Raw genomic sequence first — 26,035 nt, 5'->3', positions numbered from 1 at the left:
CTTCTCCGGGTCTCTTCTAGGTAGAAAGGAGACAAAACCACCTATCCATCTCTATACCTTTGATTACAGTGTCAAATAGACCTCAGTTTACCCTCCTGCCAGAGTCTTCCCTTCATTTCCCAAGAACAGATTATAGAAACTTCCCCTCTTGTACTTCACCTACCTTCTGTTCTGTCTTCCTCCACCTCTGCTGTGTCTTGTTTTTGTTCTGTTGATGGTTGGCGTGGCTCTGTAGAATTCAGCCCTCAGCAATTTATGTTGTGTAAAATATTTACTATGGCCTATGAGCCCCACTTTTTCATATTTTTGCCTCTTAGAAGCTGGACTGAAATCAAGTGTATCTGTCCTTTCTGTATATCTGACTTTTCCCTAAAACCCACAACTTAATAGTGTTTGGTTATGCTTAGGCTTCATCATGTGTTGCTTACCTGTTTCTGGAACAGCTTTGGAAAATGCTCATTTGTTTTGCTGAAGAATTTGAGGGTGCAAAAATGAAACCAGGGCAAGAAATAGTGGTTGTCATGGACTGATTTGCCTAATCACTATCGCTTTTGGAGAAGGTATCCAGCCCAGTATCTGGCTCATAACAAGTACTCCGTGTATATTTGTTGGCTAAGTATCTAAGAATTTTTCTGAATAGTTACTTTAGTATACATACTAAAATTTTATATTGCTCCAAGTACCCTTAGCCTCCTGCCTAGTATTTAAAACTGGTTTAAAATAATAGTTAATCTCTCTACACAGTGAAAGCTAGAAAATTAATTAGAATAGCAAATTTTTTTCTATTTGGACACTAAACCGAAAAAATAGCTTTTTATGTGACACCAAACTAAGTCACATGTACAGAGGATCCTTCAGAATGAGCATAAATTAAGTATCAAATATCAAATCTCTTTATTAAAGCAGCTAATTATAAGCACATATGCATTAAGTTGTATCTTGGCGTAAATTGTCACTTTGGCTATTGAGCACAAGGAGTGGAATGAAACCACATAGAATGAAATAAATGTCAAGCAGATGATTATATTTTTTAGATCTAAGAAGGTGGGGTGGGGAATCTATCACCCAGGTGTGTGTAATTTGGCCATAAAAATAGCAGCATGCATTTGAAGAAAATATATTTCTGGAGAAGGATGTGACCTTAATAAAAAGGTAAAGCACTGGCATGCCCTAGAATCTACTTCCCAGAAACTCTTGGGGAATCAAAGGTTTTTGACATCTCTGGCATTTAATACTCTTCCTGTAGCACAACTGTCAAGTAACAGTGTTAAGGAAGATCTATTTAAATGCAAGACTGTTTCTGGCAGCCCTCTGAAGGTCATCTAGCAACTGAGGCAGAGATACAGTGTAAAAACGGGTTATATACCTTGAAGTAGGAACAGTTGCTATTTCTTTTCTTCAGGTGTGAAATTTTATTTAAAGAGTTATGTAGATAGATAATCTAGATAGATAGATATATAGAATCAGGGCTGAAATGTATTTTCAAGAAAAGATGTAAATGGAAGAAGAGCAATAGTTAGACGGAAGTGTCTGAACAGCTAAAGCCTTGCTGAACAAATTCAGAAACATTTCACAGTCTTATGAAGTTTTTAATCTCAGGTTTTTGACAGGTAGTGTTTCATATTATTTAGAAAACCTTGCCACTTGACATGACATAAATCACACTGAGACACAATAAAGAATAAAGAACTCTCTCTGTAGCCATTGCAGAGTGTCTATGTGTAAGGGTGGTAAGCTCATAGTAACATCTCTTGTAGTTTCTTTCATTATTTTAGGATTTTCACATAAAAGCAATATGAATTTTAAGTTTTAAGAATATACATTAAATTTCTAAGTGTTTTTTTTTTCCTTGTGGTCAGAATCTGTTAAAGTAGAAACCAGGGTTTTCCAATTAGTGCTGCTAAAAAGAGCGTCGTAACTCCCTTCCTCCTACCCCATGTTCTTGGGGTCCTGTGGCTGATTATAGACTTGTAAATGAAAGGTTATGGGTTTGTCTAGGAGATGTACAAACTGTAGGCATCGAAGCTGTACCTTGCATACCGGGCAGCTTTACCACCCAATCTATGCTACAGTTAAACTAGCTTAGACTTGGGCTTAATCTTCCAAACTACATGAGGTGAATGAAGTCTTTCCTAAACTAAGATGACTCTCAAAAGTCTAAAGAAATCCAAGAAACTGGGATAAAGATTAATGTTGATTACCTCTTATGAAGGGGCAATTAGTTGTTCCTGCTCTCATTGACAGACAAATCCATGGTGTACCCAAAGCTATTTGTGCATCAGAGTTAACTATTGGAATAACACTTAAATTTAATTGACTAGATAGTGTTAGTGAAAATATAAAATATTAACATGCCTTTTTAGAATCTTGGCAGTGTTTCTCAGACATTTTCATAAGTGCTTACCCTCTGGCCCAGCAGTTACATTTCTGCAAGTTTAGGTTAATAAAATGACACATGTGTAATGATACTGTCAGAAAATAAATTGGGAAGAATTCAAATATCAAACAGATGGCTGAACAAATTACAATAAATCTATGCAATGAAATTCAGTACAGCACTTTGTATATGTAATGCAGAGATTTATTAGCATAGAAAACTGCTCACAATATACTGATGAGTCAGAACATACATACTTCATGATTCCATTTTGGGAAAAGAAGAGTGTGTGTGTTTGTGTTTTGAGTTGTGTGTGTATTTTTTAAAATAGTCTGAATATTTTCATTTCTGATGTCAGCAAATCCTGTCATACCTACTTTGAAATAATCCAGAATCCCACCATAAAATCACATCATTCCTCTGCTTTAAATTCCCCAGAGGCTTCCAGTCTCTCTCAGATTTTAATCTCAAAGTAAAAGCCAAAGTCTTTACAGTGGCCTACAAGGTCCTATGTGCCCTCGCCACCACCATCCCTTTCAAGGAAAACACAGATATTAGTGGGCACTAGAATTCAACCCACCCCAGTGTTCTTGCCTGGAGAATCCCAGGGACGGGGGAGCCTGGTGGGCTGCCGTCTATGGGGTCGCACAGAGTCGGTCACAACTGAGGGGACTTAGTAGCAGCAGCAGAATTCGCTATGCTTTTTTTCCTTTCTCCCTTTTTCTTCTTTTAGCCGTTTTACTTTTTCTTTTAGACTCCGTGGGAAAAAGGATAGCTATTAGGGCCATTAGCGCCACCTGGGAAGCCCTGGAAAAAAGTATAGCTACTCTAATTATTGCTAATAAATAACAGTTAAGGATGTTTGGGATGATAGGCATAATTTATTAATCTTCTCTAATGATTCTAAAATTTTTCCTTTTTTAAAACATCTCTTAAAATTAATTAAGTTTTATATTGAAAGCTTGTCTTTCACATGTCTAGGTTGACTGGGACTATAGAATTCCAAAGTTTATTTTACTGGCACTTTAGTGTACAGAAATAAAAAAAGAAAAGATGTAAGATTCTTTTAGTGAAAAAATGTAGAGAATTAGAGTACAGTTAAATGTATTTATGTACCTGAAATTCCTCCATGGGTCAAATACGTTGGATATCTAATCTGTTATTTAGGACCAAATTAGATACATTAAATCCGTGAAGCTCCTAGACAATTATATAATTAGCTACAGTCTTTCTGTGTCATTTGTCACAGAGTTGCTGGTAAGCTAAGGAAATATGAATCTTTAAGATAAAGAGAGTATTAAATGCCTCACATTAAGAAAAACAATGATGCAAAGTCTCGCCTTATAAAGCAGTTAAGTTAAACCATAATTATTTTCTCCAGAGAAGAAGTCACTGTTAATATTTCCTTCAATAGTTTCTTTTCAACTATAGTCTTAATGTAAAGTAATATATAACTGTTTGATGGTAATGAGAAGAAATTGTTTCATATACTTTGAATAACAATAATAAATCATATGTTGGGACTTGTTGCAAAATAGTGCATAATTCAACTTGTTTCACCAACCAGAGGTAAAAATATTCAAAGCAGTTTTATCCTAACACCATTATTCTCACAGATGGAGTCACCTGTCTTCTTTTTTTTTCTATTTAAAATATTAAATTATTTCCATTCAAACTACAATACAACTTGAAGAAAACAGAGCTTTGAATGTTTAATAAGCATTTTATAAATGACCCTTGATATGCAGTTAGTAGTTAGCACTTTTTAATAGAATTTTTAAAAACTAACATCAGTGAAAACTGCATATTGAACCTTTTGGCTAGAGTGTATTACTTTTTTTTTGGCTATGTGATGCAGCTTGTGGGGTGTTAGTTTCCCAGCCGAGGATAGAACCTAAATCCTTGGCAGTGGGAGCGCAAAGTCCTAATTAATCACTGGACTGCCGGGGAATTCCCTAAAGCCTAATTCTTTCTTAGAATAACTGAAGTGAGGTAGTTAGGGCCTTAATTATTATACTCATTGTGTTAGTTGGAGAACTGAAATTAGAGAAGTTGTCATGTGTTCAACGTATTTACGAATACTGCTTGGGAAAATCCTCTCTATTATGGAACTGAGAGCTCTTTTCACTAAGATAATAGTTTGTAAGAGGGTTGCCAAATTTAGCAAGTAAGTATACAGAATACAAATTGAATTTTAATTTCAAATAAACAACAGCTAATTTTAAAGTTTAAATATATACTACTCTCTACTTAAAAATCACAGTCCACAAAAACATTAGGAGGTCTGCAGAGTCCATTTATGGATTTCTTGGTGAGGAGGGAAGGTATGCAAGGTTCAGAGTTTCCTCATCCCTTTCCCTATCCAATCAGAAAGGCTATATGCTTTTAAATAAGATTTTTTTTAGATGAAAATTCTAAGTCATAAAAAAGGAGTTGAATAAAAAAAATCTTAATGCTAGAAGACTTCTTGACTTCACTGACAAGAAGTTTGATATGCAAAAATGAGAGTTTTAACAGAAGTAAGTATAAATTTGCTAAGAATCAAATGAAACCTACAATTTACAATTTTAAAGCAATTATCTCTGCTAATTCGAAAAGAAAATGAATTGTAACCAGAAGGTGTATCTTTTATATGTTTACATTTAATTGTAACCAGGGAGAAACATATTTTATAAAGCATCTATATTGGAATTGATCAGGAGATATGTATATATACAGATACACATATGTGATATTATATGTCACATTCATTTTAGGGTATATATCTATAGATATTTATATACATCCTTTGTGTATATGATATAGGATGTACCTAAATAAGAATAAAAATTAAAAGATATCATACTCTGTATATAGAAGTATGGCTGTTTGAATAAAGGAAAATCTATTTTCCAAAATAGAGGGTTCTATCACAACCTTCAGAACAAAACTTAAGTTGCCTAAATTTTAAAAAGAAATCTGTTTGGGTTCACCTACTGCATAATAGCAGCATAAACCATATATTGTCTTCTACTTATTCCTAAAACTTCAAGAAATTTATTTTTAATTCCTAGAAAAACAGCAGAAGTAGTAAAGATCTTTATCTGAAATCAGAGTAAATTATATCTTGGTAGTTTAGGCAGACTGTAAATAGTGTTTTCCTTTGGGCTAATCTGATTGGCCTCTCCACTTTCACTTTCATCAAGAGGCTTTTGAGTTCGTCTTCACTTTCTGCCATAAGGGTGTTGTCTTATGGCAGGGTGCATATCTGAGGTTATTGATATTTCTCCCAGCAATCTTGATTCCAGCCCAGCGTTTCTCATGATGTACTCTGCATATAAGTTAAATAAGCAGGGTGACAATATACAGCCTTGACGTACTCCTTTTCATATTTGGAACCAGTCTGTTGTTCCATGTCCAGTTCTAACTGTTGCTTCCTGACCTGCATACAGGTTTCTCAAGAGGCAGGTCAGGTGGTCTGGTATTCCCATCTCTTTCAGAATTTTCCACAGTTTATTGTGATCCACACACTCAAAGGCTTTGGCATAGTCAATAAAGCAGAAATAGATGTTTTTCTGGAACTCTCTTGCTTTTTCCATGATCTAGCAGATGTTGGCAATTTGATCTCTGGTTCCTCTGCCTTTTCTAAAACCAGCTTGAATGTCTGGAAGTTCACGGTTCACGTATTGCTGAAGCCTGAAAGTGAAGAGGAACTAAAAAAAAGCCTCTTGATGAAAGTGAAAGTGGAGAGTGAAGAAGTTGGCTTAAAGCTCAACATTCAGAAAACGAAGATCATGGCATCCGGTCCCATCACTTCATGGGAAGTAGATGGGGAAACAGTGGAAACAGTGTCAGGCTTTTTTTTGGGGGCTCCAAAATCACTGCAGATGGTGACCCCAGCCATGAAATTAAAAGACGCTTACTCCTTGGAAGGAAAGTTATGACCAACCTGATAGCATATTCAAAAGCTGAGACATTACTTTGCCAACAAAGGTCCGTCTAGTCAAAGCTATGGTTTTTCCAGTGGTCATGTATGGATGTGAGAGTTGGACTGTGAAGAAAGCTGAGCGCCGAAGAATTGATGCTTTTGAACTGTGGTGTTGGAGAAGACTCTTGACTCCCTTGGACTGCAAGGAGATCCAACCAGTCCATTCTGAAGGAGATCAGCCCTGGGATTTCTTTGGAAGGAAACATGCTAAAGCTGAAACTCCAGTACTTTGGCCACCTCATGGGTAGAGTTGACTCATTGGAAAAGACTCTGATGCTGGGAGGGATTGTGGGCAGGAGAAGAAGGGGACAACAGAGGATGAGATGGCTGGATCGCATCACTGACTCGATGGACGTGAGTCTGAGTGAACTCTGGGAGTTGGTGATGGACAGGGAGGCCTGGTGTGCTGCAATTCATGGGGTCGCAAAGAGTCAGACAGGACTGAGCGACTGAACTGATTGGCCTATGCACCATCAGTAACGCTGTTTAAAAGTGGATTCATTTCAGTATATGAAATAATATAGTGATTCTTGTTTATATTACCAAAACTGAAAGTGTTAGGCATTCAGTCGTATCAGAGTCTTTGCAACCCCATGAACTGTAGCCCTCCAGGCTCCTCTATCCATGGAATTCTCCACGCAAGAATACTGGAGTGGGTACCCATTGCCTTCTCCAGGGTATCTTCCCAACCCAGGTACCAAACCTGGGTCTCCTGCATTGCAGGCAGATTCTTTACCTTCTGAGCCACCAGAGAAGCCCCTTTTGTGTTATAATGGCAGCACTATCTATTCATTTTCATAAAACTATTTCATGTTGGATAGAAAGAGATAAATAGGCAACCATGAATGAAGGGGCAAAAGTGGGATACGTTTAATACTTATAGGTGTTTATGAGGAGGAGAGATTCAAAAAGAAAGAGAGGGTCAGACAGGAGGCTTGGAGTGGTACTATATATCATAAAGAAGCGTCTGTCTCCAGATGCGATGCAATATATGCAGTCTCTTTCCGGGACAGTTTCTGAGCAGCTGCTTTCCTGAGGCTGAGAATCCAGGTCTCTGAAGTTCCCTTTCCAATTCTTGATCTCAAGAAAATAAGAGACTGAGAAAAAGAGAAAATGTAAAGAAAATTGCCACAGATGACAGTAATGACTGTCAGCTACTGAGCCCTTTGAGCTCACTGCTTCTGTAGGTGGTGGGTGAGGCCCTCTTGGATCCTGGCTCTGCAGTTTTGCTTTATGAGCGTCCAGATTTTGCACATTTCTTTTTCTGAACTGGGTCTAGAAACCTGCCAGAGTTGGACTGGGTCTGATTTAAAAACCCCAATTGGGTCCATTGCCAGACTCACTTGTCTTAAAGTTTGTGCTGAATTTATCAGGAACTCTTCCCTGGCCTTTTATAAACTAACCCAGCTCATCTTTCTGTTTTGTGCTTGGCTCCATGCGCTTTCCAGCAGTGGAACATTAGTTGGTACATAGGGCTTCTTTCTTCCCTGGGTTCTTTCCGCAGATGGAAGCCCTTAGATCTGTACCAAGACAAATTGAGAGGAAAATATTGGTCTTTGGTGAAATGTCAAGGGAAAATGTATTTCTTCGTCCAAAAAAAATTACTTTTTTCCCTTTGTTGTGCAAAGGGAACACTAACACACATATTGCTAGTACTGTGTAGCTGAACATAATTTAAGATTAGGTCTAGTGGGGAAACTCACAGGCAGAAAAGCAGCAAAATTACCCAGTCCCCATCCACATGCTGTTTAGCAGAAGAAAGTTCTTAGTTGGATCAGACACAGCTGAAGCACATCAGGGAGAGGGCTCTAAGGAAAGATGGCTGCCTCCCTCCCTCCACCCACCCCGACTCTCTATAATAATTGGGATGAGAGGCAGAGAACATCCAGGAGCTGTGTGATAACAGGAGCATCCTGGTTGACAAAGTGGTCTTGTTAGAAAGAGGGAGGTTCCATTCCACAGGTAGCATTAGCCTTTCTTTCATTGAGCTAATTCAGATCTACGAAGCCAGCTTTTTGCTAAGCCATGAAAGGAATATCTCTCTTTTCACCCTTCCTTTCAAAAAACAAAGTTTCCTTTCTCAACAAATTTAAGGTCAAAAAAAAATCTGAATCCTCAGATTCAATGAATTCACACTAATTATAAATGACCTATAAATTCCTATAATAGTTCTAGAAATATTTTCAAGAAGATTCTGACAAAACCATTATATTCCCTAAATGGTGAAGTCCATGCAGTGGACATGGTGGTAGTAATAAAATCTTTGAAAATAGGGATATAACCTGGTGTGAAATCTCAGAAATTTCTTTAAAGATAAATGGACACCCAGAAGTGAATTCACTGGAATGAGGGTCCCACTTGATGATGTCACAAAGATGATGGAAAAGGAGACCCCAGCCTCCATCCTTCCACAAAGATCAGCAGTCAACTATCTACAAACAAAACTAGATCTGGGAGAGCTCTGGAGTTAATGTAAGAAACTTCCTGAAGACAGTAGAACAAATAATTTGAGAATATCCACATAAAAAGGAAGGAAAAACAGCTCCACTTAACTGCATCTTCCCAATCACACAAAGGACTTGCTTCAGTTTCATCCTTGCCAGAAACCAGCAAAACTGAAACATTGTAGAGATGGCTAGGAATAAGAAAGGATTGCAAGGATACAAATATAAGCCATGCAGTGGGAGTGACCAGCTTGCCAGACACATGCTCTGTAGAAGACTCCAGCACGTTTCCCCACTAAACAAACCAATGGCCAGCACAACTGTCACAGACTTCTGCAGATTTCACAGGTTTTTATCCCAAAAGTATTTGCATATTTGCACTTACTGATATCAGCACCAAGGTCTCTCCCCAGCACCCTCTCCACTGGCACCTGGGACCCACACCAGCAGCAAGTTCAGGCTTCTGAGGCTACACAAATGCAATTCTCCAGCCTAGACTCTTATAGCTGACCCCCACCGCTTGCAATGCTTAGGGAGCTTGCATTGCTAGGTATGCACCAATGCAAGATGCTGAAGCCGCTGGAGTGCATGCTGACTGCCAGAGAGAAAGGTGTAAAAAGCTTATTTAAAGAAATAATGACTGGGACCTTTTTGAACCTTGGGAGAAAGTAGGACATCCAAGTTCACGAAGCTAATCGGCGGGCCCCAAATTTCAGTCCGAAATGATCTTCTCAAAGAGACATTTTAATGAAACTGACCACAATCAAAGACAAAGACAGAATTTTTAAAGCAGCAGAAGAAAAAAAATCTCATACAAGTGAACCCCAATAAAGCTATCAGCTGAATTCTCAACAGAAACCTTGCAGGTCAGGAGAGAACAGAATGATATATTCAAAGTGCTGAAAGAGGAAATCTGCCAAGCAAGAATACTTTACCTAAAAAATTTGTCCTTCAAAAATGAAGGCAAGATAAATACTTTCCCTAATAAAAGCTGAGGCACTTCATTACCACTAGATCTGCCTTACAAGAAATGCTGAAAGGAGTTTTTCAAGATAAAGGATATTAGTAACATAAAACATATGAAAATATACAAAACACCAGTAAAGTTACACAGATAGTCAGATTCAGAATAATATTGCAATATGGTGACATGTTAACCACTTTAATATAGATGTTAAAGGACAAAGTGTTCAAATTAGCTATAGCTACAATAATTTGTTAATATACAGTGTACATATATTGTGAAATCAACAAAATGTTGAGGAAAGAGTAGAATTTTTGTATGCAATCAAAATTATCAGCTTAAAATAGACTTTTATAGCTCCGAGATATTTTGAGTAAGCCTCATTGGTAACCACAAAATAAAAACCTCTAGTAGGTACACACTAGATAAAAAGAAGGAAACCAAAGTATTTCACTACAGAAAGTCATAAATTCACAAAAGAATACGAGAGGGAGAGAAAACAAAGGAACCAAAAAGAAAAAAACCAACAAGCTAGGAATAGTAAATCCTTACCAATAAATGGATTAAATTCTCTAATCAAAAGGTGCAGAGTTGCTGAATGGGTGAAAAAAAAAAAAAAGCATAAGACCCAATTCTATGCTTCCTGCAAAATACTTCAGCTAAAAGGAATACCTAGGCTCAAAGTGCAGGGATGCAAAAAGATCCTCCATGCAAATGAAAACCAAAAGAGGGCAGGAATAGCTGTACTTGGACAAAATAGACTTTAAGTCAAAATCTGTAGTAAAAGATAAAGATGGTCGCTCTATAATGATAAAGGGTTTAATACATTAAGAGAATATGACAATTTAAATATGCAGAAGTACCTAAGTATACTAAACAAATAGAAGCAGATCTGAAGGGAGTAATCAACAGTACAATGATAGTAGGGAGCTTCAGTATCTAATGTTCAATAATGGATAGATCATCCAGACAGAAAATCGATAGGGAAACATTGAACTGTTCTTGAAACCAAATGGGCCTAACAGACATTTACAAACATTCCATCCAAAAGTACAGTATGCATTCATCTCAAGTGCACATGGACATTCTCCAGAATAGATGATACATTAGTTCACAAAACAAGTGTCAGCAAATTTTAAAAGATTGAAATCATATCAAGTAACCTTTCTGGCCTCAATAGTAAGAAATCAGAAATCAATAACAAGAAGAAAATTGAGGAATTCACAAATACATGGAAATTAAACAGCACAATCGTGAACCAACCAATGAGTCAAAAATGAAACCAAAAGTTCAGTTCAGTCAGCCAGTCACGTCCAACTCTTTGTGACCCGTGGAATGCAGCACACCAGGCTTCCCTATCCATCACCAACTCCCTGAGCTTGCTCAAACTTGTATCCATTAAGTCGGTGATGCTATCCAACCATCTCATCCTCTGTCGTCCCTTTCTCCTCCTGCCTTCAATCTTTCCCAGCATCAGGGTTGTTTCCAATGAGTCAGTTCTGCACATCAGGTGTCCAAAATATTGGAGCTTCAATTTCAGCATCATTCCTTCCAACGAGTATTCAGGACTGATTTCATTAGGATTGACTGGTTGGATCTCCTTGCAGTTCCAAGGGACTCTCAAGAGTCTTCTCTAACACCACAGTTCAAAAGCATCAATTCTTCGGCACTCAGCTTTCTTAATGGTCCAACTTTCACATCCATACATGACTACTGGAAAAGCCATAGCTTTGACTAGACGGACCTTTGTTGCCAAAATGATGTCTCTGCTTTTTAATATGCTGTCTAGGTTGGTCATAGCTTTTCTTCCAAGGAGCAGACATCTTTTAATTTCAAGGCTGCAGTGATTTTGGAGCCCAAAAAATAAAGTCTGTCACTGTTTCCTTTCTTTCCCCATCTATTTGCCATGAAGTGATGGGACCAGATGCCATGATGTTCGTTTTTTGAATGATGAGTTTTAAGCCAACTTTTTCACTCTCCTCTTTCACTTTTATCAAGAGACTCTTTAGTTCCTCTTCACTTTCTGCCATAAGGGTGGTGTCATCTGCATATCTGAGGTTGTTGATATTTCTCCTGGCAGTCTTGATTCCACTTTGTGCTTCATCCAGCCCAGCATTTTGCATGATGTACTCTGCATGTAAGTTAAATAAGCAGGGTGACAATATACAGCCTTGATGTACTCCTTTCCTAATTTGGAACCAATCTGTTCCATGTCCTCTTCTATCTGTTGCTTCTTGACCTACATACAGATTCCTCAGAAGGCAGATAAGGTGTTATGGTATTCCCATCTCATGAAGAATTTTCCACAATTTGTTGTCATCCACACAGTCAAAAGGCTTTAGCATAATCAATAAAGCAGAAGTAGATGTTTTCCTGGCATGCTCTTGCTTTTTTGATGATCAAGTGGATATTGGCAATTTGATCTCTGATTCCTCTGCCTTTTCTAAATCCATCTTGAACATCTGGAAGTTCTTGGTTCATGTACTGTTGAAGCCTAGGTTAGGGAATTTTCAGCATTACGTTGCTAGCATGTGAGATGAATGCAATTGGGCAATAGTTTGAACATTTTTTGGCATCGCTCGTCTTTGGGATTAGAATGAAAACTGAACTTTTCCAGTCCTGTGGCCACTGCTGAGTTTTCCAAATTTGCTGCCATATTGAGTGCAGCACTTTCACAGCATCATCTTTTAGGATTTGAAATAGCTCAACTGAAATTCTCAACTGAAATTCACCTCCACTAGCTTTGTTCGTAGTGATGCTTCCTAAGGCCCAGTTGACTTCACACTCCAGGTTGTCTGGTTCTGTATGAGTGTTCACACCATCATGGTTATTTGGGTCATGAAGATCTTTTTTGTATAGTTCTGTTTTCTTGCCACCTTTTCCTTTCAAATAATGATAATTGTTTTTTATTTTCTAGCATGTGTGCTTTATTTCATTGGCTATAACTTTCAAAATATTGTCACTAATAATGAGCATCCCCACTTTATTATATTAAAATAAATGTTTTTGGCATTTTTCAGTTAAGTATATTGTGAATCTTCCTGTCAGATAAACTTTACCATATTGAATAAGTTCCTCCTATCTCTATTTCTCAGGTGAAAAAAATTTATTAGGAAAGCTTAAAATTTTGTCAAGTGCTTTTTCAGCATCTTCACCTGGTGCTCAGTGGCTTTATTCCTATGACATAGTTTAATTGTATTATAGTTGTAAAAATTCTGCATTTGCCATTTCTTATTTTACTTGTGTTTGTGTGTCTGTTTGTATGTCGACTAATATCTAATGTCTTTCTAAATTTCCTTTGAAGATTTAAAAAATACATTCAGACTCTGTGGCTCAGATATTAAAGAATCCGCCTGCAATGCAGGAGACCCAGGTTCAATCCCTGGGTTGGAAAAGAAAAGAAAGTGAAGTTGCTCAGTCGTGTCCAACTCTTTGCGACCCCATGGACTATAACCTACCACGCTCCTCTGTTCATGGGATTTTCCAGGCAAGAGTTCTGGAGTGGGTTGCCATTTTGGAAAGATCCCCAAGAAAAAGAAATGGCAACCTACTCCAGTATTCTTGCCTAGAGAATTCCATGGACAGAGGAACCTGGTGGGCTACAGTCTATAGGGTTGCAAAGAGTTGAACATGACCAAGCGACTAACACACTAACATTGACAATATATATCTATCAAATTGAACTTGTTGTTTGTATTATATAAAGTCTCCATGACCTCATTAAGTTTTCTGTAAAATACGTCAGAGATTTAGATATTACAGTAATTTTTGTAATTTCTTCTTTATACCTAGTATTTTGTAATATATTTTTATGTAATATTATCCTGTACATAAAGATATATAATAGATATTCTTTGGTAGTTATGAGTAGTTATGAGTAGTTATGAGTAATATGGAAATGGTGTTTGTTCTTAATCCTTCTTCTCCTCTTGGTTCATTTCTGTCTCATATTAAAAATAAGACCTCTGCTTTCTTTCTGTTTTGTTTTCCTGTATTTCCTCTTACTCTTTACTTTTTGTGATATTTTGTTTTCAGTATATTTCTTATAAATAACAAATGCAGTCTGACATGCTCTGTGTCTTCTAATAGAGCAGTTTAGTTCATTTAACTTTGTTGTGATTTATTTGTTCTTCTGTCACCTTATATCTTGTTTTCTATGCTTTCTTCCATTTTTTTCTTTCAAGCTTTTGCTTTGTTCATTGAGTTTTTCTCCCAAATAATTTTAATGCTTTCCCATTTGTGGTAACCTTTGAATTAACTTAAATGTGTATGTGTATATGTACTTATGGGGGTTCGGAGAAGACATGATTTACCTGGGCTTCCCTGGTGGCTCAGACATTAAAGAATATGCCTGCAGTGCAGGAGACCCAGGTGTGATCCCTGGATCAGGATGTGTGTACGTATCTGTGGGAGTTCAAGGGTGACATGGCTTTTTGTATCTAGGACAGAATCATCTATTTCTTTTGATGTCTTCTATTGGAAATCAAGTAATTTAGCTTCCTTTCACTTTCTTCTCTACACACTGTTTTTACAGTTTTAATCTGGTATTTTTTATTCCAAGTCATTTTTTAAAATAATTTTACATTTATATATTTTCTCTTTCAAGGACTATCTTATACTTGATTATTTTTATAACCACTTTTGTATAATGACTAAGAGTGGTGCATACTCTAGTAGAATGTCTAGATTTGAATCTCGGCTCTTTGATTCTGGACACCCAATACCTTAGCTCCCTCTTTCGTAACAGGGGATGGGTATATTAGTACAGTGTCACAGAACGATTGGGAGGATTAAATAATTTATATAAAGTGCCTGATACATTTAATAAATGCCACATGCTATGATTGTTTTATTAATAACCATTATTTAAGCTTAACTCTTCTACTGATTTTATTGCTCACTTAACTTACTGCTCACTTCTTAATTGATCTCATCTTCCCAGTCTTTATTTTGATTGATTTTTTTTTTTTTTTGTCATCGTTGGCTGAAGAATTTCCTCAACCAAGGGTTGGCAAACTTTTTCTTAAAGGGCAAGATAAATATTTTAAGCTTGCTGGCCATAGGTTCTGTGTCACAGCTACTCAGTTGTAAGCAGCCATGAACAATATACAAACAAATAGCCAGCACATCATAGTTTACCAATCCCTGCTTATGAATTTTGTTACTGTTTTTTGTGGAATATTGTTAGGAAAGTTTTGTGGATTATACAGTTTCTAAGTCCTTGAATGTCTGAGACTATCTTCTGTTGCTAATGTAGATAAATGATGAATTGACTGGTATGTAACCCTTAAAATTGCTTTCCCTCAAGATTCTATAGAATTTGCTCTGCAGTATTCTGTAAGTGTTGTGGAGAATTATGATACAACTCAATACTTTTTTCTTTATAACTTTTTTTCCTCCTGGATAACTGGGGCCTCTTTTTCTTTATCTTTGGCATTTGTCATTTCAATCATGGAGGGTTCCCGCTCCACCATGTTAAAAGAGCAAACCTAAGAAGAACTAGATTATCTACATACCATTAACTTTGGCTATTTCAGATCACCTTACTGTCTTTTTTTCCTCCACTAAGGAAATTTTCTTGATAGTGAATTCCAGAAGTTACCAATAAAAGTGTCGTACCATTTTGTCATTTCAAATTGCTCATCATGGGAGGAACTAGATATTTTAAGTGGTAAAGTGTTCATTGTTTCATATTATATAGTTTGATTCCCCTGTATTTCAACTTAATGGGAACATACAGCTGCACAACTACAGAAAACATATTCAGGAAACAATCCAAGTAACTTACCCTCGTTTGAGCATAGTTGAGTCACTAAATGGTTATTAACTAAAATTTGTTAGTATAGTCTAAAAGTTATTACAGTTTTTTAAATTGTAATTCTCATACAACCAACAGAGAAAATCTTGATTTTAACTTTATTTCACAGTACAGTGTCTTCTGTAACCAATTATAGTAGATGTGGATTTTTTTATTTGCTGTTTCACATCTTGCATTTTAAGAATAATCATTTCTTGATTACAGAATATTATAGTTATTTTACAAAATCTTATAGTTATTTTCATCATCTCCAGTGACTTCAGATGGATTGCAAAATTAATAGTGGATATTTTAGTAGATTATTCTACAAGACAAAGATGAGGGCAGGCCTGTCTATGGGACTTCTGAGTTGAAGCAGAAAGTGTGTAACTGTTAAGTTTTTGAGCCACTGATACTGTTCATGCTATGTCTTGCTTCTCAGGTAGAGCAGTGGTAAAGAATCCCCCTGCCAACGCAGGAGACACAAGAGATGTGGGTTCCATCTCTAGGTTGGGAAAATGCCCTGGAGCAGGAAATGGCAACCCACTCCAGGATTCTTGCCTGGAAAATTCCATGGACAGGGGAGCCTGGTGGGCTACAGTATGTGGGGTTGCAGAGTGGGACAGGACTGAGCACGCCCACACACACATGCCTTGCTTCACATAAATATGGAGTGCTCAGTATCTTAGTCATATCTGATTCTTTGCAGCCCCATGGACCGTAACCTGCCAGGTTTCTCTGTCCATGAAATTTTCAAGGCAAGAATACTGGAATGGGTTGCTATTTCCTACTCCAGGGGATCTTCTCAACCCAGGGGTTGAACCTGCCTGTGTCTCTTGTGTCTCCTGCATTGGCAGGTGGATTCTTTACTACTAGCACCACCTGGGAAGCCCCGCACATACATATGCCTCTATACAAAGTTAACTATGTATAAAAATAAAATATAAAGTGTATGGCTTTATAATAACTATTTCTTGACTTTGTCCTTAGATTTTATGATTCTTGAAGTCTTTGTTTTTCAAATATTTGCAGTCCATTTGCTAGCTATCGTGTTGGCCTGGCATGCAACATGAAACCTAATATTACAAAATGCTGAAAAGGCTAATAGATTATCAAAGAGAACCTGTGAAATAGTTACTAACAGACATCAGAGCAGACTTAGAAAGCAAGTATGTCACTGAAAAGGAAATTGATCTGCTCTTGCTTACGTATGTTTTTTAAAAATTCTTAGGATATTTTCACTTTATGTAGCGTCCTTTGGAAGCTAAATTATCCCAGGGAAATACTACAATACAACTACAGTGCTTCCAGTCTATGTTAAAAAAAAAAAAAAAAAAAACGGCAGAAAGATTCTTCCAGACTGCACCTAGCCATCATACCTTGAAGAATTCAGGAGAATTGAGAGAGGGCAACTTTTTTGAAATCTAATCTTGCAGGTTTTTCTACTCCTTTGCTCTAGCCTAATGTGGAAAAGCAAAACATTATGCCCTCATATAAGAAAAATGTTATTAGTCTGCAGAGAAGTCCTACTGTTATTAGAAAGGATAAGTCATTCCAGAATTAACCATTTTAGAATATTGCATTTATGGGAGCCATTGGTCACCTAAAGTACCCCAGAGAAGGCTATTACAAAATAACCTTGACGTTCTGGAAAGAGGTTCTGAGAAACCTTTAGTAGAGACATGACGCTATGTTCTTACGTATTCAGAGGGACATCATAAAAGTGAGAAGCAGTTATATTTTGTATTTCTCTCAAAAATTAAATTAGGACAGTTTGTAAGAGCTACAAAGAATTAGATTTGAGCTCTACACGAGAAGGTGGTGGTGAGTGTGTGCTCAGTTGTATCCACCTCTTAGCAACTCTGTGGACAGTAGCCCGCCAAGCCCCTATGTCCATTGGATTCTCCGGCAAGAATACTGGAGTGGGTTGCCATTTCCTCCTCCAGGGGATCTTCTTGACCCAGGGATCAAACCCATATCTCCTGTGTCTCCTTGCATTGGACAGGGGAATTCTTTATCACTGAACGACCTGGGAAGCCCATTCTGCATGAGAAAAAAAGTTCAATTAATATGGCCATTGCTGGCCAGCAATGGTTAGATATTGCAAGCGGTGACCTCCCTCAGAAATAATCAGAGGCTATATGATCATCCTTACAAATTCAGTAGGCAGGTTCATCACTGAATGGAGGTTCATCATACTATATACAGTTTTTTCTCCTCACTCAGAGTTCTCTGATATTGTGTATTAATTACCTCATTTGTCCTATGCATCATTTTATAACAGGAATAATAAGGTGGGAATTTTGTGGTAGGAGAACCAAGCTAACAGAAAATAAGAAACTTGTTTAGAATCTAACCTATTCAGTTTTTTTTGTTCATCCCATCAGTACTACCAAAAAAGAATTTAAGGCATAATAACTCATTAGATTGGAAAAATCAGAATTAGAGCCCAAGTCTTTTGCATTTTCTATTAAAAAAAAAGTAAGTGAAACAGTCATGGAAATCTTGAGACACCTAATGTTGTTGCTATCTGATTATTTGACTTACATACATAGAAAAACATGGTTTTTTACTTATTACTAAAACAGTATAGAAAAATCTACTGTGCTTTGAACAAATCTAGAGTTGTTATTGCTATTGTCATTATTGTCAATAATAGAATAACATAAAAATGTTTTATTCTACACTAGAACAAGATCTAATGTATCTCCATTTACTTGTAGTAAAAACTATCACGGAATTATAGGTAAAAGATGTAGAGTGATGAACTTTGTGTAGAATCTCATTGTTTTAATCAGTCCCAACACAGGATTGTTTTAGATATTGCGATGTAGAAAATATATTGAACCATTAACACAGGGACGGATGGGGCGAAGCTTCACTGTTCACTGTAGAAGTAGCCTGAAATTCAAAAGAATTCCCCTCTCTCTACCTTTCTATGGCAATAGGTTGTGAATTAATGTAAACTCAAGATACTTTTAGCTTTCCAGAGCAGCTAGATTTAAAAGTTACTCTGAAGTCTACTTTCAAAGGGAGACAAGAGAGTACAAGAAAATTGCCTAGCAGCTTATTCCTGTGTGATCATCCCTGGTGGCTCAGACGGTAAAGTGTCTGCCTACAATGCGGGAGTCCTGGGTTCGACCCTGGTTAGGGAAGATCCTCTGGAGAAGGCAATGGCACCCCACTCCAGTACTCTTGCCTGGAAAATCCCATGGACGGAGGAGCCTGGTAGGCTACAGTCTATGGGGTCGCAAAGAGTCGGACACGACTGAGCGACTTCACTTTCACTTTCTTTATTCCTGTGTTGCACGTTTCACTTAAGGCAAGCTGGTTTTTCGCTTGTGTTGAGTGCTTTGATACGATCAGCAAATGAAGATTGAATGACCTGAGAGAACTACTGGAAGGACCTCGGGTGATAGACTGCTAAGGCCTAAATGAGATCAGAACGTGCATGGCTGCTGTCCTGACGTGCTGCATCAGTGACCAGGGCACAAGAGCTCAGCCTGAGAGTGTCAACGCATATTCCTGAATAAACACTCTTAAAGTCATTCCACATAGAGCAAATACTGTGTTTGAGAGTAAGCCAGGATTAAAAAGATAAAGAAACCTCAAGTAGTACAAGATGTTCTTTGTTTGGTAAAAGTGAATTTAACCTTAGTTGTAGGAGACCATATAAGTATGAGTTACCAGAATAACTCATTCAGTCATTTAAATGCCTGTGCGTATGCCATCACAGAACTTGTAAGATAGTAGGAATAGAAGCTCATAATAAACCTAAAAATTTAAAAACTCTGCGTTGTCTCTGTAATCAGTGAAGACAGGAAATGAGAATGCTGCTGTGATTCATGAATAGCAACCCTTTGAGTGCCTCTGGCCAAATCTTCCCCTATTTGTATTCATTTTGAACCACATTTCTCTTGGTGGTGTGATACCACTTGTCACTGCTTCCTCTCTTTTTACTTTCACCTTAAATATTAGCTTCCAACTACTTTCTATCCTTTCTGTACGCTTCTCCTCAATCTTCAGTTCTCCTTGGACATCTTCATTTCAGGTCTTTGAAGCTAACCGGGTGGCTCAGTGGTATAGAATCTGCCTGCAATGCAGGAGGTGTGTGTTTGATCCTTGGATTGGGAAGATCCCCTGGAGGAGGGCATGGCAACCCACTCCATTATTCTTGCCAGGATAATCCCATGGATGAAGGAGCCTGGTGGGCTACAGTCCATAAGGATCACAAAGAATCAGACACAACTGAGCATGCATATGTAGGTGTGTATCTGTTTATGCTAATGTGACTACTAGCTTTAAGCTCTCTCCTCTAAGCTTTAGACCCATATTTCCAGCTTTAGACCCATATTTCCAGCTTTAGACCCATATTTCCAGCTATCTCCTGAACATTTTCATCAGAATATGCTGTGGACTCCTTGAATTCAGCAGATCTTGTGTGAAATCATTTTTTCCTCAAAACTTTTACATTGTCTTTTTCTCTTTAATGATATGTAAGCTACCTGGTAGCCTAAGCCAGTCATGCTGTCAGCCTTTTTTACTCTCAGTTCATCACAGCTAATTAATCATTAAGTTATATACTTTCTGCCTCCTTATTTCAAATTTGTTTTCTTCTCTCCATGACCACTGCCTCAGTTCACATTTTCAAGTTTCAGGAGCTTTAATGATGTTCTCTGAGACTGAATTTTGTTTTCCAGTACATTCTTCATACTGTAGCCAGAGAAGTTCTTTTTAAATGCCTGTGTGATTGTGGCATTCCCCTACTTAAAACTTTCAGTGGCCTCACATTGTCTGCAGTTGTTAAAATTTCAAGTATCTACAAGGATTAGGTAAATAATGTATGTGAGTGAAGTGAGCTAAGCTTGTGAGACAACAGGGAAGAACAGAATTTATATTCAGAATTTTTAAAAAACATGACAAACCCATTACAGAATCTGATGTTACCTATGCCTGCGATTGCAACTAAGCTTAAACTACTGAGCGTTGCACATGCAATGTTTCTTTGATATTAGGAATGTCCTTTAGATGAAACTTGAAACTCTAAGCTATTTCAGAGACTGACATAACCAGTGAGTCATGTTTTGTTGTTTTGTTTCTAAGTTAGAGCATACCAGAATGAAGAGTATGTGTTTATTATTATAAGAACCACAATTTTCATATTGGAGGCTGTAGAACATAATGAATAGTTTATGGGTTTGAAGTCATTGTTGACCTCAGTCACTTACCAGTTCTGTTTGTTGCCTATTAGCTGTGTGATTTGAGCTAGTCATTTAGTGGCTTGGAGCCCCAACATCCTACTCTGTTTAAAAAAAAAATTAAGAAAGAAATAATTTTAGGATTAAGAGTACAAAATTAGAAAACAGCTTAAAATTATCCAGTTCAGTGCTTGGCGCATAGTAACTCTTCAGTAAAAGATAGCATCCAGACAAATGGGAATAATTTAAGAAGTGACAATAAATATACAAAACTCTAATCCCCACCCCCCTGCCCTGCATCCTTCTCAGCAATCATACTGGTGGCCTAAGAAAAGCAAACCTGTTGGAAGCCATTATCAAGTGAAACAGGCGGATGGAAACTGAGAAGCATACGATTCATCCAGGCAACTAAAAACCAGGAGCTTACCCACCTAGTAGGCTCGCTAGCTGAAAATGGAATTTAAGCTTAGAAAGTGTGGATACTGACAAATTAATGAGCAAGACAGGAATATGAACTGTGTACAGTAACGCATAATATACTAAGCCCTTGTTTACTTTTTTGTCTATGTATTTTCTTTAATTTTTTTAACTAAAAGTGATGTTAACTGAAAATTTATATATAGGAAATTTTACTTTTATTTTCTATAGCTATATAAATTTGAAGCACCAAAGGAAGTAAGTGACTTAGTTTTCTTTTTTTTTGGCCATGCCACACAGCTTGTGGGATCTTAGTTCCCCAACCAGGGATTGAGCCTGGGCGCCACCAAGTCCCTAGTTTTCTTTACTAGAATATTTAGCATGGTAAGGAAGGAGAGGAGCGCTGTTGAATTTATATTTTATCCTAATGTTCAAATATAATAATTGTATTTTGATTGATCTGGGACATTAAAGAAGTCTTGAAACACTTTCACCATTCACTTAAGGGAAAAAAATATACTGTCTTCTGAAGCTTTGCATTTTTCATTTTGATTTTTAAACATTTAAGTATACTTTACTCAGTAATTTATGTATCAAGCTGATACAATTAAAATAGGGGGCTGGGTCGCTGACCGTGTGCTTTTCTGCCTTACCACAGAGCTGTAGTGACACTGAGGAGAATGGTATCGATAAGTGTCAGTAATAACCTGTTGGCAGAGTGATATCCACTGAACTCCTGATTGTACTTACAACAGAGAGACTAGAAAGAACAAGGTAGAACGCTAGCTTGTTTTAAAAAGGCAAGACAAAGATAGTTTCAGCTTCTTACTTTGCAGCAGTATATCTCACTCCAAATAGACTTTCATGCCCAGATAAATAACACTGTATTTAAATAACAGAACAACATTAATGTTATTCAATTAAAAGAAGATGGTTTCTAAGAAAGCAAAGTATTTAAGAGAGTGTTGAAACACGAAGATAGATAAGTACTATCTTTACTGGCCGTGGTAAAATTCTCTTGGTTTTAAGAACTGTTGTAAAAGGTTAATCAAGATAAATGTGATGGCATTCTTTGACTTGAAGTTACATTTTAATGTTTAACCATCCTTTTTTCTTAAAAAGCAGTGATTTTATTTTTGGTCAATACCTTCTAAATATTTTTCTCTTCTTCCCTCCTGCCATTCCTTCCTTCCTAACTTACAGCTCCTCAGAGAAATTTTGAAATTGCCTTCAAGATGTTTGACTTGAATGGAGATGGAGAAGTAGACATGGAAGAGTTTGAACAGGCAAGTTTCCTGGAAATTTCCTTTAAATACATTAATGTTTAACACATTTTCATGTGCCTTGGAGTTACTTTGGCCTTGATAGTACATTCTGATGCTATCCAATTTTTGAAGTACCTAAAGTATCATTTTTCAGAATTATCTCCACTTACAATAGGTGAGGGGTTTTTGTTTGTTTTTACTCTAAATGTAAGGAATTATTTCGGCATATGATTCAGGTCAAGGTTGCTCTAATTCCCCAACATGAATTAGACTCTAATGTTGAGAGGCTAAGTATGGCTATTCAATCATATATTCAGTCAGTATTTATTAAATAGCTTCTTTGTGCCAGGAAGTTCCAGAATACAAGGATGTATGACGTATGTTCTGAAAGGATTTCTATGAGGGAAGGAAAAATGATACCATACCTTTTACTGTACCAGGTCCTAGCCATAAATGTATGTGCTGTGTTGTGCTTAGTCGCTCAGTTGTGTCTGATTCTTTGCAACACCATGGACTGTAGCCCACCAGGCTCTTCTTTTCATGGGATTCCCCAGGCAAGAATACTGGAGTGGGTAGCCATTCCCTTCTCCAGGCGATATCTTCCTGACCCAGAGATTGAACTTGGGTCTCCTGCATTGCAGGCAGATTTTTTACCATCAGAGCCACCAGGGAAGGCCATAAATGTATATAGTTTCTTCTGAATTCTAGGAAGAGATTACATTTCCATCAAAATTCTGTCCTTAGAGGATCATTATTATGATTAATAGAAGTGCTTTCAAAACAGGAAAAAATATATATGTGCAAGAAAGTGCTTTTGTAGTCAAAATGAGTAAAGGGGCAAAAAGGAAGTAGGAAAAAGTATCAGGTATAGTGTATCTTTAAGTAAGAACTACACAGAGACAAATATTTCAAAATACCTATAGATATTTATTCAATTTGCAAGCTATGTCCATCCAATACCTTCAGTTTTCTGTATTTCTGCACTTTACTGATATTACTGGGTGGCATCAAATGATTTTAAATAGAACTTATTTTGGTATTTTAAATTTTACTTTATACAGAACTATTTTACTTTATACCGAACTATTTTATTTTTATTGAGATATAGTTAACTTATTGTATTAGTTTTAGGTGTGTGATGTAATGATTTGACCTATATATATGTATATTTTTTTGCAATGTTACCACAATAAGCATACAGTTATAATTTTTTTCTTGTGATGAGAACTTTTAAGATCTACTCTCTTAGCAACTTTCAAATATACAGTTTTGTTTTGTTAACTATCGTCTCCATGCTTACATCCCCAAGGCTTGTTTATCTTATAACTAGAAGTTTATACCTTTAGACCACCTTCATTCCTTTTGCCCACCCTTAACCCCTCACTTCTGGCAACCAGTGATCTGTTCTCTATGAGTTCAGCTATTTTTTGGATTCCACATATAAGTGAAATCATATAGTATTAGCCTTTCTCTGTCTGACACTTTATTTAGCACTTTATTTATTTAGTGTTTATCCATGTTGTCACAAATGGCAAAATTCCCTTCTTTTATTATGTCTCAATAACATTCCCTTGTGTGTATGTGCGTGTGTGTGTGTGTGTGATATTTTCTGTATCCTTCATCTGCCAGTGGGACACTTAGGTTTCCATGTCCTGGCTATTGTAAATAATAATGCAGTGAATTTGGTGGGGAGCTGAAGATATCTGTTGGACACAGTGATTTGATTTCCCTTGGATAAATACTCAGAAGTGGAGTTGCTGAATATGGCAGTTCCGGTCTTACTGTTTTGAGAAACTTTCATGCTGTTTTCCATAGTGGCTACACCAGTTTACATTCCCACCAGTAGTGCATGAGAGTTCCCTTTTCTCCACATCCTCACCAATATTTTTGCCATTGCTGTTGAGCTGAATGATTTGTAGCAATCACTTCACCATTCTGTTCACCTGACAGAGAAGAGAATATAAATTTCATCTAATATGATCCCCTGATAACTGGATGTGTTAAACTGATGCAACTTGTAATATTGATCACAAGAAATTTTGATGTAAAAACTCTTTAGAAAAAGAAAAGTAATTATAAGGTGACTCAGAGATGAATAGCTCTTATTAGAAGTTTCTCAGCTTCATCTTTCTGTGTTTTACATTTTTGGGCAATATGATAATTCATTAGGTTGAAAATGCACTAAGTTTTCAATCATTCAAACTTCGCTTTAATTTCTAGCTAAATAGGTATTTTCTTGACAGAATGTTTGTCGAGCTTATTTTAAAAAGTTAAACAGCCCAATATGAAGACACACACATTTCATCATTATGTGTCTTCCAAGTGAAGGTGACATGAGGCAGACTAATACCTAATGTGACTCTTTCATTCATCGTTTTTCAAAAGTCACTTTCATCATGCATAAACATAAATTACTAAAAAGCATTACTCAGACTTCCCTCGTGGTCCAGTGGTTAGAGCTGTGCACTCCCACCACAGGAGGAATGGGTTCAATCCCTGGTCCTAAGGGGTCAGAGAAGATCCCACATGCTGTGTAGTGTAGACAAAATAAGTAAATAATAAAAAATAAAATAAAAAGCATTCCTCTGCTCTAAATAAAGTATGAGTTTTCTCTGATCTTTCTTCCACATGGATCCTTTTCCTTAACCCATTTCATAACAGATCATAAAATAGAACTAACCTAGCCCAAAGATTTTTTTTAAAAAACTCATATAACTGTCAGGGCTACATTCACCCAGGCCATGACAGAAATTTCTTTAGTATTAAAATATGAGAAATAATACCTGTCAGCTGTGAGACAGAGAAAGGGGATGAAATTTTCACACAGACTGTCAGCACCACATTTTTGAAGCTAACATACAGTTTCCACCATAGAAAGTATATAAGCTACAATATTATAGCACAGGCAAAATTTAAATCATGACAGGTCCTGACGGGGTACTCAGTGTTGATTCACTGCTACTAAAAAATTCTTCAGTTCTCACAGTTAGGCAGAGAAAATGAATTGTGTATTGCCTTCAAATATAAGCAGCACTGCACTGATTATCCTATATTTCAATTTGAAGTCTAAAAATCCTCAACGTAAATAATTTGAAAATCCATCTTTCAAATCTCCATGTGCGTGAAAAACAAACGTCAAACAGTCTTATTCACTTGATAAAACATGAACCCAGAAAAAAATCATAGTCAGAAGCATTTATGATATTAACTTATAGTTATAAGGAAACTTAGAGACAGTGTCCTCTAAGCAGGAACTTTTCCAGTGAGAAAACTAAGGCCCAAAGAAGTTATATGACCTATATAAATTGTGCTTGTAGACCCCATGTTTCCTGATTCCTCATCTCATGTCTTTGCATTATACTACTGTTACCTTTTAGAGCCAGGGGCTATTCAGTTGGGTTAAGTAAGTCTTTTGTATGGTCATAGGTAATAAATAAAATAAAGACATTTAAATAAGTAAATCCATTGTTACAAATCTTTAAGTTTTTAAATATTATACTTTTCTAATTTAGCAATTTAAAACTCATTATTCACAAGGCTATATATATTATTTATCTATTATAATATAACTTTATCTGTCTTTACGTATCACAATTTTATTCTGAA

General features: G+C 36.8%; 1 protein-coding gene and 1 non-coding gene across 4 annotated transcripts in view; one reads left to right on the top strand and one right to left on the bottom strand.

The window, feature by feature from the left end:
- MICU1 (mitochondrial calcium uptake 1) overlaps positions 1 to 26,035 on the top strand; it is a 216,100-nt gene that overhangs the window by 100,967 nt on the left and 89,098 nt on the right. For all 3 annotated transcript variants that reach the window (NM_001075338.1, XM_059882478.1, XM_059882479.1), the window contains 1 exon segment: positions 22,368 to 22,450. In NM_001075338.1, the coding sequence (NP_001068806.1) occupies positions 22,368 to 22,450 (83 nt within the window).
- Positions 25,039 to 25,126, bottom strand: MIR2891 (microRNA mir-2891). Its single transcript, NR_036358.1, has one exon. It is a non-coding gene; the product is annotated as a microRNA mir-2891 (primary transcript).

The sequence above is a fragment of the Bos taurus genome, chromosome 28 (assembly GCF_002263795.3).
Source record: "Bos taurus isolate L1 Dominette 01449 registration number 42190680 breed Hereford chromosome 28, ARS-UCD2.0, whole genome shotgun sequence".
NCBI lineage: Eukaryota > Metazoa > Chordata > Mammalia > Artiodactyla > Bovidae > Bos > Bos taurus.
The sequence above is the reverse complement of the archived record's forward strand: the minus strand, read 5'-3'. Positions and strand labels throughout refer to the sequence as shown.